This window comes from Oncorhynchus clarkii, chromosome 16 (assembly GCF_045791955.1).
Source record: "Oncorhynchus clarkii lewisi isolate Uvic-CL-2024 chromosome 16, UVic_Ocla_1.0, whole genome shotgun sequence".
In the NCBI taxonomy this organism is placed as follows: Eukaryota; Metazoa; Chordata; class Actinopteri; order Salmoniformes; family Salmonidae; genus Oncorhynchus; species Oncorhynchus clarkii.
In genome coordinates, this window is record NC_092162.1 from 9572702 (window position 1) to 9585783 (window position 13082).

A 13082-nucleotide genomic window follows, 5' to 3' on the forward strand; every position below is an offset into this window, starting at 1 on the left:
GAGAAACGCATACACAAGCGCCATGCGAGACACAGAGAGATGCCTCCTGTGTGGTTTAACTAGCGTCTTCTCTCGCCCCAGCTTGCTAAGTTCTCCGAGGACACCTTAAGCAGCTACACTGAAGTGGTGTCCTCCCAGGTATAACTTCTCCAAGTCCTACCCCTGCCTCCCCCCCACTCCCTCGTTCCTGTCCTCACGCTGCCCGCCCTCGCCCCTTCACCCACCACTGTGAAACCCTGTAGCTCACACACACCCGCCTCACGCATCTTCTTTTGTTGTTCGAGTTTGGGACTCCAATCATCTATTTGGTTTTGCATTGTTTATCCCTAATGTGATTGATTTTCTTCAGCTGGCATGAGATCTCGTCTCTTTGGCATTTCTATTGGTTCTCTCTGTCAGCCAATCAGTCTTTCTCCGATCATCCCTAATGGAAGGGCAAATTTGACTCGTCTAGTTTGGGCAATTTTTCATCATACCATTTCTTCAGCTAATCACGTAACCCTTTGACTCCCCCCACAAACCCCAGTACTCACCGCCCCCACCTCTACGTTACTGACACTTTGGCCTGGTCCAGAACTAACTATAGGGCTTGGTTCTGGATCGGCCTTTCCCATGAGCCTGCCACTTCTGTCTTCTAGCTTGCAATGCATGATGGGGAAACTCTGCCTCACTAGCTGTGTACTTCAACTCTCAAACGACTTCCTTTCCTTGTGTCCTTTACTCAAAAGCCTTACTTGATGAAAATTAATCTGGAAAGGGTCAGAAGGACCTGGGAGAAATATAATTTCTTAAGAAAAGGACTTAAGGAAAGGAAGCATCTGAGAGTATTGGGTCATAGTCCCTGATTGCATCGCCTGGGCTGTAGTCAGACTGAAGACATCTAAAATGACGTCTACAAATACTGTGTTTACTCACATTTAGGTTTCAACCATGTTGGGAAAGATGAAGGTGTTCTAGATGTGTTTTCTTTTCCACTTTGCCACAAGTAATATACCGTGCCTTCAGAAAGTATTCAGACCCCTTGACTTATTCCACATTTTTTTGTGTTACAGCCTGAATTCAAAATGGATGAAATAAAGTGAAAACATGTTTGCACATTTATTCACACCACTGAGTCAGTACATATTAGAATCACCTTTGGAAGAGATTACAGCTGTGAGTCTTTCTGGTTAAGTCTCTAAGAAGAGCTTTGCACCCCTGGACTGTATAATTGCACATGATTCTTTTTGAAATTCTTCAAGCTCTGTCAAGTTGGTTGTTAATCATTGCTAGACAGTCAAAACTGTAACTCGGCCACTCAGGAACATTGAACGTCGTCTTGGTAAGCAACTCCAGTGTATATTTGGCCTTGTGTTTTAGGTTAATGTCCTGCTGAAAGATGAATTCATCTTCCAGTGTCTGGTGGAATGCAGACTGAAACAGGTTTTCCTCTAGGATTTTGCCTGTCCTCCGTTCTGTTTTATTTTCATCACCTATCCTTAATGATTACAAGTATACCCATGACATGATGCAGCCACCACTATGTTTGGTAACATGGAGCGTTGTACTCAGTAATGTGTTGGATTAGTCCCAAACATAATGCTTTGTATTAATTGCTTTGCCACATTTCATGCAGTTTTACTTCAGTGTCTTGTTTGCAAACAGGATGCATGTTTTGGAATATTTTTCATTCTGTACAGGCTTCCTTCTTTTCACTCTGTCATTTAGGTTAGTATTGTGGAGTAACTACAATGTTGATCCATCCTCAGTGTTCTCCTATCACATCCATTAAACTCTAACTGTTTTAAGGTCACTATTGGCCTTGTTTTGAAATCCATGAGCGGTTTCCTTCCTCTCCGGCAACTGAGTTAGGAATGACGCTTGTATCTTTGTAGTGACTGGATGTATTGATACACCACCCAAAGTGTAATTAACTTCACCATGCTCAATGGGGTATTCAGTATCAGCTTTTATTAAAACATTTTTACACATCTACCAATTGGTGCTCTTCTTTGCGACGCATTAGAAAACCTCCCCAGTCTTTGTGGTTGAATCTGTGTTTGAAATTCACTGCTCAATTGAAGGACTTTACACATATGTGTGGGTTACAGGGATGAGGTAGTCATTCAAAAATCATGTTCAACACTTATTGTACACACAAGTCATTTTTAAATGAATTGGTAAACAATTCTTAAAACATGAATTCCATTTTGACATTATGGGGTATTGTGTGTAGGCCAGTGACACACAATCTCAATGAAATACATTTTGAATTCAGGCTGTAACACAACAAAATGTGGAATAAGACAAGGGGTTTGAATACTTATTGAAGACACTGTAGCCCACTATACTGTAGATTATATTGCCCGCAAAATTGAGTCAACTATGTATCAACTATGTATTTTTTTTAGTGGGTGAAAATGCGATGTAGACTAAATGTGTGTGTGTGTGTGTGTGTGTGTGTGTGTGTGTGCAGGAGATGCTGCGGTGTGTGTGGAGACACCTGCTTGGCGTGCTGAAGGGAGAATCACAGACACTCTGCTATACTTCCAGCCTGCTACACACACTTGGCTCTGTCACTGTAAGTGTGTGTGCATTTGTGCTTTTGTGTGTGTGTGTGCATTTGTGTGTAACTCGCTCTCTTTCTCTCCAGGTGTTGTGTTGTGTGGATAAACGGGGTGTATTATCCTGGCCTAACCCCAGTCCAGAGACGGTGCTGTTCTTTAGTGGTCGCGTGGAGCCGCCTCACAACGACAGTCAAGAAGACCTGCGAGACGACCTCTCTGTCAACTCCGAGGACCGGGACGAGGTGGGTGGGTGTGTGGCTGGGTGGGTGGGTGGTATGTCGTATCTTCCTATATACCGGTATGGATGTATTTACTTCACTGTTTCTAACAGTATTTTAATGTTTGTTTTAATGTGATTGGCCACTCTGCTGTGTGTAACGTCCGTTTTAATGTGATAGGCCACTCTGCTGTGTGTAACGTCCGTTTTAATGTGATCGGCCACTCCGCTGTGTGTAACGTCCGTTTTAATGTTTGTTTTAATGTGATAGGCCACTCCGCTGTGTGTAACGTCCGTTTTAATGTTTGTTTTAATGTGATAGGCCACTCCCCTGTGTGTCCGTTTTTAGAGTTTCCTCCTCTCACCATGCCCCACCCCCTGTGTGTAACGTCTGTTTTAATGTGATAGGCCACTCCCCTGTGTGTCCGTTTTTAGAGTTTCCTCCTCTCACCATGCCCCACCCCCTGTTGTTGCTCCACCACGAGACCTCTTGCCGCTCGCTGTTCAGTCTGCATGGTCAATGCAGCAGATGAAACAGGACGTTGACGACAACGATGCTGCTTTCCTCTTCGGCTGTTTCAGCCACACCCGTTGTATAAAATCGAGCACACAGCCATGCAATCTTCATTGGCAGTAGAATGGCCTAACTGAAGAGCTGTGACTTTCCAACTTTGCACCGTCATAGGATGCCACCTTTCCAACAAGTCAGTTTGTCACACACACACTGCCCTTCTAGAGTTGCTGTGTGTTCGGTTTTAACATGTCTGTCAGGGTGTGGCTGAAATAGCCGAAAACAGACATTTTAAGGGGTGTCCACATACTTTTGTGTATATAGTGTTTATTAGTATGTTTTTTTTTTTTTTTTGTATTTAAAAAAAAATACAAATTGGACTAATGTTAGAATTTTTCTTCCACTTTGACATTAGAATATTTTGTGTAAATCGTTGACAAAAATGACAAATCATTTGAATCCCAATTTGTGAGACAGCAAAATGTGGACCAAGTCCAGGGGTGTGAATAGTTTCTGAAGGCTCTGTGGTTCCCATTGTCTTCCGTCAGATGGCGCTATCTGCCGGGAGACGATGACCTAGTTCCTGTGAGACTCGTTTGATAGGTGATAGTGTCTTTTCAGCAGTGGTGGTAAAAGGAACGATACCTTAATAGAAAGTCACTCAGTAAAATACTTCTTGAGTAAAAGTTTATTTTGTATTTTTTTTATCAAAAGTATCAAAAGTAAATTATGAATAATTTCAAATTCCTATTAAGGAAACCAGACGGCACGATTAACGATTTTTTTAATTTTACGGATAGCCACGGGTACAATCCAACACTCAGACATAATTTACAAACAAAGTGTTTAGTGAGTCCTCCAGATCAGAGGCAGTAGGGATGACCAGGGATGTTCTCTTTATAAGTTTGTGAATTGGACCATTTCTGTCCTGCTAAACATTCAAAATGTAATAGTACTGATAAAAATAGAATGGAGAAAAAACACATTTTCTTCAGGAATATAGTGACCTAAAAGTTATGAAAAATATACCCCAAAAAACGACTTAATTATTTATTTACTTTATTTTAACTTGAGTGCTTTTCAGTGATTGAAAGAGTAATGTCTGGCTGTTCATCCTGTCCATCAGACACTGGAGGGGGAGGCTCTGCTGTGTATGCCAATGATGGATGGGTATGAGCCCAGCGAGACGTCACATGACACTGGCTGTTCGCAAGCACGGGAGACACACACACGCACCAAACACCCCTCAGGATCTAATGTCAGCTTCAGCCACGACACTGATGGAGGGGATCAGGGCCCTGAACAGGTAAAACACACACACACACACACCCTGTATATAATTATCTTGTCATCTTACTACACAGCATTTCTCTCCCCTCTCTCTCTTCTTTCTCTCACCACCCCTCTCTACAGGATATGTCGGGTTGCTATGACAACGAAGCGGAGGACTACGTGTGTGATTACCACCTGGAGATGTTGAGTCTGTCTCAGGACCAGCAGAACCCGGTGAGTATCCAGTTTGACGAGCAGGGCTGGCAGTGCCACCTGCCCAGCCTCAAGCCCCTGGGGCTCAACATCCTGCTCAACCTGTGCAACGCCAGCGTCACCCAGCAGCTCTGCCGTTTCTCCGACCACCTCAGTAACCTGGCGCTGCAGGAGAGCCACGGGGCCGTGCTGCCCGTCCACGTGCCCTGGGGACTGTGTGAGCTCTCCAGGCTTATAGGTGAGGAGAGGAAGAGAAAGTATACATTTACTGTGTGAACTCCAGACTCATACACTCTGACCCCTTCTCTCTCTTCCTGGGGTTCTCTCAGGGTTCACTCCCGGGGCGAGGGAGCTGTTTAAACAGGAGAACCACCTAGCTCTGTACCAGCTGCCCTGTGGGGAGAAGGCCAAGGAGTCTGTCCCTCGACGCCAACATAACTTTACCAAGAGACAACCTCCCATCAGCCACCTCATCTCCCTCTTCATCAGAGACTCCTCTTCCAGTGAGAATAGCTCAATTTGTATTATAATTTTTTTCTCTATAGCTCTTTTGTTCTTTGTATTTCTCCCCCTCACTAATCTCTCTGATTGGCTACTCACTCGCTCTCTCCATCTCTTGCCCTCCTCTCCTTTAACCCTTGACCTCTTTCTTGGAATCGTTTTGTTGCACCTCTGTGACCCCTGACCTCTCACCTCTAGATAACGTACAGATGTTGTCTCACGGCTCAGCTGACCTCATCCTGGAAGCCTGCACTGATGTCTGGGACGGAACCGACATCTACCCCCTCTCTGGCTCCGACAGGTCAGAACAACCTAATAACAGCCACGTGATGCCTTATGACAGTCTTATGACAGCCTTATAGCAGCCTCATGACAATTATTATTAACCCTTAATATGTCTACCCCTCCCCCCTACAGGAAGAAGGTTCTGGACTTCTACCAACGGGCCTGTCTGTCGGGATACTGCTCTGCTTTTGCCTACAAGCCCATGCAGGTGTCTCTGTCCAACCAACTCAATGGAAAATGTGTGGAGCTAGCCCCCGGACCCAACCTCTTCTCTGGGGTAGAACTGCCCTCCACCACCCCTATCAAACATGTCTCCCGCAGGAACTCCTGGAGCTCTGATGGTGAGGGAGGGACTGAGGGAGGGAGGGAGGGAGGGACTGAGGGAGGGAGGGAGGGACTGACGGAGGGAGGGAGGGACTGACTGAGGGAGGGAGGGAGGGACTGACGGGGGGAGGGAGGGAGGGACTGACGGGGGGAGGGAGGGAGGGACTGACGGAGGGATTGACGGGGGGAGGGAGGGAGGGAGGGATTGACGGGGGGAGGGAGGGAGGGAGGGAGGGACTGAGGGAGGGAGGGAGGGACTGACGGAGGGAGGGAGGGAGGGAGGGACTGACGGAGGGAGGGAGGGAGGGACTGACTGACTGACGGAGGGAGGGAGGGACTGACTGACTGACTGACTGAGGGACGGAGGGAGGGAGGGAAGACTGGAGGATGCAGGAAGGGAGATGCTGCTACACTCACAAGATGTTGTACTTTGTCTTGTCCCCCTCTCTCACTCCTCTCTCCCTCTCTCCCTCTCTCCATAGAGGGTATAGGAGGTGTGGAGAAGGACGACTGTGTTCAGGCTCTGAGTGGTCAGATCTTCATGGGGATGGTGTCATCACAGTTCCAGGCTCGTCTGGACACCGTCAGGCTCATAGACGCTCTGGTCACCGCCTGCATACGCTTTGTCTACTTCTCTATGGAGGACGAACTACGCAGCAAGGTGTGTGTGTGTGTGTGTTTGCTGAGATGTATGTGATGATGCCGGTGACGATGATGATTGTCTGTCTGTTTTGTGAATGTGGTAGGTGTTTGCAGAGAAGATGGGCCTGGAGACCGGGTGGAACTGTCATATCTCTCTGACCCCAAACAGAGACAGTCCCTGTGACGGCGCCCCCAACAGCCCCGGCCAGTACTCCGTACACGATGAACATCAAGACTCCAGAGATGAGGCAGAGGGGCTGCTGTTACCAGAGGAGGAGCCCACTGATGTCCCCAGCTTCCTGGAGGACTGCAACCGGGTACAGGAACAAACACTGTTGGTCTTCCCTCGTCTGTCCTTTCCCCCTGTCTCATGCTAATCCTTCTGTCTCCCTCCAGGCGAAGCTACCTCGTGGTATCCACCAGGTTCGTCCTCACCTGAAGAACATTGACAACGTGCCTCTGTTGGTGCCCCTCTTCACCGACTGTACCCCAGAGAGTGAGTCTGAACATCTCCACTTACATGAAACACACGTTTCTGTTTTTCAAAAACCGTAGTATTTGTTACTGAGACATTCCTATATTTTAATATACAAATCAATCGACCACAGTATAGAAGTGTATTTTATCACAAGATATGCAATGTAGTTATGCGTGTTACAGCTACGCATGTGTGAGTGCTCTAAATCTCTCTCTCTGTGTGTGTGTGTGTAGCCATGTGTGAGATGATCAAGATCATGCAGGAGAACAGAGAAGTGACGTGCTGCCTGGGGAGCTCTGCTAACTTCCGCAACAGCTGCCTCTTTCTACAGAGTGACCTCAGGTACACACACACACACGTGATCACATGTCACAAACACGGCAGCTGCTGCCTAGTTAATTTATAAATAGTCTTTGATGTGCGTCCATAAGTACACTTACAACCACATAATAGTGCTGGACTTAATGACAGTATGGAGAGGAATACAGATCACACACTATTGTTTCCTAACCCCCCAGCATCGCCCTGGACCCCCTGTACCCGTCGCGGTGTTCGTGGGAGACGTTTGGCTACGCTACAGGGGCAGGGCTGAACGGGGAGGTGGAGGGTCTGTCTCCTCTCAGTCTGTCTGGTCAACTCAACACCCTGGCCTGTTCTGTCACCTTCCACCAGGGGGAGTCGGTCAGCATGGTCAAACTCATAGAACAGGTGAGACACACACACACACACACACCAGAGGATGTGAGTGGAACTGGAGCAGAGCAGAGTAGTTGAGTCATCTGGAACATGGAGAGTATAAAAGTGTTTTTTTAAGTGTCATCCTTCTCTCCTGCTCTGATTTCTGTTGTATTTATTTAGCCTACCCCATTACTAATGCACAGAGATGTGGATGAGTCAACCAAGAGCTAGGTCACACAGCCTGTATAATTGATGGCAAGAAGATGAATGAACCCATGCTGCAACACCAGAGACGACCACATTCTCGCTCTCTTATTTTTATATATTTATATTTTATATTTTTATATATTATATATTATTATATATTTAAAAAAAAAATACATATATACACACACACACACACAGTGGGGGGGGGAAAGTATTTAGTCAGCCACCAATTGTACAAGTTCTCCCACTTAAAAATATGAGACGCCTGTAATTTTCATCATAGGTACATAGGTATATATATATATATATACACACACACACACACAGTAAATATATATGTAAATATATATATGACTAAAAATGCCATTCAAAATCCTATTTTCCCTAACCTTTAACCCCAAACTTAACCCTTAAGACTAACAAATTCAGGACCTGAAAAAAGTACAGGCTTTCCAAATGGTTCTTGTTTTCCTACCTTGTCGGAACGTTTTGGTTTTGATAAGGTAAGAAAACATGTACAGACACACAAAGATACAATACATTTATTTTACATGTCTGGTTCCTTTCCAGGCACGTCACACCACCTACAGCATCCGCAAGAGTTTCCTGTTCCTGTTGCAGTGTCAGCTGACCCTGGTCCTCATCCAGGTGAGAGAACACCTGTACAGCCAATTCATTTCAGCTATAATAAAAGAACTGAGGATGCAACAGTTTCACCTGAATATTGTATTCCATTATTGTTGGTGTAGTTTCTGGCCTGCCTTGCCCAGCTCCCTCCTCCCATGAACATCACTGACATCCTGTGGCTGTCCTGCTTCAGCTGTCCATTGCTCAGGTACCACCACTACTAACCATATAGATTTCACACTCGTGTTATCTAGTACAACAGTAGACTTACATGATACTAACCATGTCTCTGTGTGTTGTTGGCAGTGTGTCATTCTTAGGAAAGCCACCAGACAGTTCTGTGATGAATGTAGCCACAGGGAAGAACCAAGATGCCATCCCCAGAAAGGTACTATACCCGCTCCAGCCCTGTTTCAGACATTACACTATGCTAATTGTAGGAGGATTGTCATGATTGGCCAACTCCAAATATGCTGAGTCAGATGCTTATTGTTGATACACTACATGACCAATTGGATGGGGACACCTGCTGGTCTAACATCTCATTCCAAAATCATGGGAATTAATATGGAGTTGGTCTCCCCTTTTGCTGCTATAACAGACTCCACTCTTCTGGGAAGTCTTTCCACTAGATGTTGGAACATTGCTGTGGAGATTTGCTTCCATTCAGCTACAAGAGCCTTAGTGAGGTTGGGCACTGATGTTGGGTGATTAGTCCTGGCTCGCAGTCGCAGTGTTTCAATTCATCCCAAAGGTGTTCTATGGGGTTGTGGTCAGGGCTCTGTGCAGGTCAGTCAAGTCACACCGATCTCAACAAACCATTTCTGTATGGACCTTGTTTTGTGCACAGGGGCATTGTTATGCTGAAACAGGAAAGGGCCTTCCCCAAACTGTTGCCACAAAGTTGGAAGAATCGTCATTGTATGCTGTAGCGTTAAGATTTCCCTTCACTGGAACTTGAAAAAAAACATAATAAACAGCCCCAGATCATTATTCCTCATCCACCAAACTTTACAGTTGGCACTATGCATTGAGGCAGGTAGCGTTCTCCTGGCATCCGCCAAACTCAGATTCGCACGTCGTACTGCCAGATGGTGAAGCATGATTTGGTGAAGCGTGATTCATCACATTTCCACTGCTCCTGAGTCCAATGGTGCTGTGCTTTACACCACTCCAGCCGACGTTTGGCATTGTGCATGGTGAGCTTAGGCTTGTGTGCGGCTGCTCGGCCATGGAAACCCATTTCATGAATCGCCCGACGAACAGTTCTTGTGCTGATGTTGCTTCCCGATGCAGTTGGAACTGGGTAGTGAGTGTTGCAACTGGGGACGGATGGTTTTAATGCGCTTCGTGCTTCAGCACTCGGCTGTCCCATTCTGTGCTCTTGTGTGGCTTACCACTTTGCGGCTGAGCCGTTCTTGCTTCTAGAAGTTTCCACTTCACAATAACAGTGCTTACAGTTGACGAGGCAGCTCTAGCAGGCCAGAAATGTGACAAACTGACTTGTTGGAAAAGTGGCGTCCTATGACAATGCCACATTGAAAGTCACTGAGCTCTTCAGTAAGGCCATTCCACTGCAAATTTTGTCTGTCGAGATTGCATGGCTGTGTGCTCCATTATTTTTTTCTGCTGAAATAACCAAATCCACTCATTTGAAGTGGTGTCCACATACTTTTGTATATAAAGTGTATCTTAATCATGACGTGTACCATGGCATTCCTTCTAACATCTTGATTTGCCTACATATACTTCCTGCAGACACAGACCTACTTCCTGGGTTGTTTCCTGCTGAAGTTTGGCCTGACCGTGTGTGCCTACCTGCTAGGCTTTGGCTTCACGCTGCACGAGGTCTGCCTGAGGACCAACAACCTGACACTGGCCGATAACACCACCATCAACTGTACTGATATCCTCAGGGTCAGTTCGGCTCGGGACGCTCCCCATTGGTTCAGAGAGCTGTCCAACGGCCTGCTGCTCACTCAGAAGGTCATGGCTGGGTTCCTGGCCCTGCACACCGGTATGAGGAGCTCTCGGTGAACTCTCACCCCTGTATCTGTTAAGTCAGGATGCATCCTAAATGGCACCATATTCCCTATAAAGTGCACTACTTTAGACCAGAGCCCTATGGCACCCTATTCCCTATATAGTGCACTACTTTAGACCAGAGCCCTATGGCACCATATTCCCTATAAAGTGCACTACTTTAGACCAGAGCCCTATGGCACCCTATTCCCTATAAAGTGCACTACTTTTAACCAGTGTGTTATATAGGAAATAGGGTGCCATTTCAGACACAGACTCTGACTTCTGTTCTGCCCCTGGAGAGTCCTGTGTTCTGAAGTGTCCTCCCTTCCTCTTTTCCAGTGGTCATCTCGCTAAGTTACGTCCATCGCTCCCAGCCTCTGTGGAAGAAGAACCCTTTCAGCAACACCTGGTGGTGCCTCACTGTCCTTGTAGTGTAAGTGTGTGTGTGTGTGTGTGTGTAGCCTAATTGTTTCAAACAACTGTGAAGCGGGCAGCTGCAATAGATGTTTTTTTTGTTGGCATCATCTGATACTCTCACTCTTCCTCCCCACCTCCAGTCTGTTGGGTCAGATGGTACAGGCCACGGTGGACTACAAGCTGTGGCAGGACAGGTCGGGTTCTTTGACCTTTGGCCTGAAGGACATCCCCATGCTGGCCTGGCTGTTGGTCTCCCTGTCTTGCCTGGTGGTGGTGCTGCTCAACGAGGTCGTCAAACTACACGAGATACGGTAAGATGGAGGAAGGAAGGAATGGGTGAGAGGAGGAGGAGTAGGAGGAAGATTGCGGAAAAGTCAGAAGGGTTGAAAGTAGAGGATTCTGAGAGGATTGTGGGATGGAGGATGATGTCATGTGGGGGGGAAATGGTTCTCATGTGTTGCTCTTTCCATTCCTTCTCTCTGCAGGGTGAGGGTTCGCTACCAGAAGAGACAGAAGCTACAGTTTGAGACTAAACTAGGGATGAACTCTCCCTTCTGATTGACAATTAACAGAAGGGCGTGGCAAAGCATGCTGTGAACCAATCAGCCCTCGGGGAAAGATGAGGCACCAGAATCTGGAGGAGGTCGAAGTTGGCCCTAACCACTGACACAGGGTCAGATGGTTCTCATCCCTCTGTTTGTTAGGATTGGAGAAAGGGTTACCTGACTTTAGACCTGTGGTTTAGGGGAACTTCTACCTTAAACCCAGAATCAAACTCCTTGAGTGCCCATTGACTTGAACCCAGGATCACTCAACCCACCTCACCGTGAAAGCACTTTGCCTAGCAGGTCCTCCAAACCGCTACATGTGCTGGGTGGTCGAACACTGCGAAAATCCAATCTTTTTTTATTTTTTTGATTTAAATTATATTGTATCATTGTTATGTTTAAAAAAAAAAAAAAAGGAAAATCCCAAAGAATGTTATTTTCTTTTTTGCTTTTAAAAGAAAGACAGCTAAGAAATGTGAATAATTTATTATCTAGTGGAGTGTTTTTTTTAATGCATGGGGAAGGTTTTACTGTATCCCCTACTTGAGTTCAGGGAAGGGGGTATTTTCTCCTAGTCACTGGTCTCTGATACTGGCTCACATGGGGATTATCACACTTTATCACACTTCAGCATGTCTCCCCCTTTCACATGAATCCCAATACCATAGTAGAGTACAATAGCCTTCACCTTGAATGTAGTGTGTCATTACAGCCACTTGCTGCTGTATATCTGAATGCCCAGCAGTGCTGAAAGGATAGGAGAGATGTATCTAGTAGCATGGCCCAGATTCTGGTCTGGGACAATGTCCTGATCCTAAATCTGTCAAATAATTGGCATTGATAGACCTGAAAAGCCTGCCATCAAGGTGAAGTCTGGAGTCCACAATGTAGTGCTAACCCTGTGGATTCACTTGACGCAGTTTCGGAAAGGTTCTGTTGACCATACTAAGGATTTCTTAACAAGGCTACTCTTTATAGCCCAGACTTCTAGCCATGAAATCAACGTGGCATGTTCTTAACCAGGATCCAAGAATATCCCTTGTGATTTTCCTTCCTAACAAATGTTTCCTTTGTTTCAACCACACGATCCGACTCCCGAGCTAAACCAAGGGCAATCCTGCTCTAATGCAATAAGTAATGAACATTCATTTAATTTACTATAAACAAGTAAAAACCGAATTTGTCTCTTTCTAGGTAAATTATATTTTTGAAGAATGTGCTAGCCTGCCACTTTGAAACTCGTGTACTGTAAGAAAGGGATTTGTTTAATCATCAATCATCCTAGACCGGTTTGATCCTTGTGTACATCCTGTTTTTCCCACCAGAGTTCTACTGACTGTGGTCTACTCAAGCTAATAAGGTTTCGTCAGTGGTGTTCTAGATTAGAATAGCCTCTAGAGTTCTAGAGCATCCCAGGGTATTCTGAAGGTGCTTCATGTCATCCAGTTGTCTTTTTACTGGCCTGTGTGCTTGTTTCTGCATTCGACAACAAAAATGTGCAAGCTGCTTTCAAAGGCAATGGTACCGCGTTCGTGGAGATCCCATTTTAAGGTTAAAGCTGCAGACCTCGGCTCAATTGGAAATGGCCTAT

At 45.9% G+C, this 13082-nt stretch overlaps 1 protein-coding gene across 4 annotated transcripts in view; it reads left to right on the plus strand.

Moving 5' to 3' along the window:
• Window positions 1-12665, plus strand: part of LOC139367928 (transmembrane protein 94-like) — a 30433-nt gene extending 17768 nt beyond the window's left edge. Inside the window, exons 12-31 of one of the 4 annotated variants that reach the window (XM_071106321.1) lie at window positions 82-138; window positions 2456-2560; window positions 2633-2788; window positions 4401-4580; window positions 4688-4997; window positions 5089-5262; window positions 5459-5561; window positions 5678-5886; window positions 6352-6530; window positions 6616-6828; window positions 6908-7007; window positions 7223-7331; window positions 7508-7697; window positions 8445-8522; window positions 8624-8709; window positions 8808-8889; window positions 10260-10518; window positions 10866-10959; window positions 11084-11254; window positions 11429-12665. In XM_071106321.1, the coding sequence (XP_070962422.1) occupies window positions 82-138; window positions 2456-2560; window positions 2633-2788; window positions 4401-4580; window positions 4688-4997; window positions 5089-5262; window positions 5459-5561; window positions 5678-5886; window positions 6352-6530; window positions 6616-6828; window positions 6908-7007; window positions 7223-7331; window positions 7508-7697; window positions 8445-8522; window positions 8624-8709; window positions 8808-8889; window positions 10260-10518; window positions 10866-10959; window positions 11084-11254; window positions 11429-11501 (2928 nt within the window). In that variant the 3' untranslated portion in view covers window positions 11502-12665. Of the gene's footprint in view, window positions 1-81; window positions 139-2455; window positions 2561-2632; window positions 2789-4400; window positions 4581-4687; window positions 4998-5088; window positions 5263-5458; window positions 5562-5677; window positions 5887-6351; window positions 6531-6615; window positions 6829-6907; window positions 7008-7222; window positions 7332-7507; window positions 7698-8444; window positions 8523-8623; window positions 8710-8807; window positions 8890-10259; window positions 10557-10865; window positions 10960-11083; window positions 11255-11428 lie in introns of those variants that run through there. The other 3 variants (XR_011626903.1, XM_071106322.1, XM_071106323.1) reach the window with 3 other exon arrangements.
• Window positions 12666-13082: the final 417 nt, after the last annotated feature.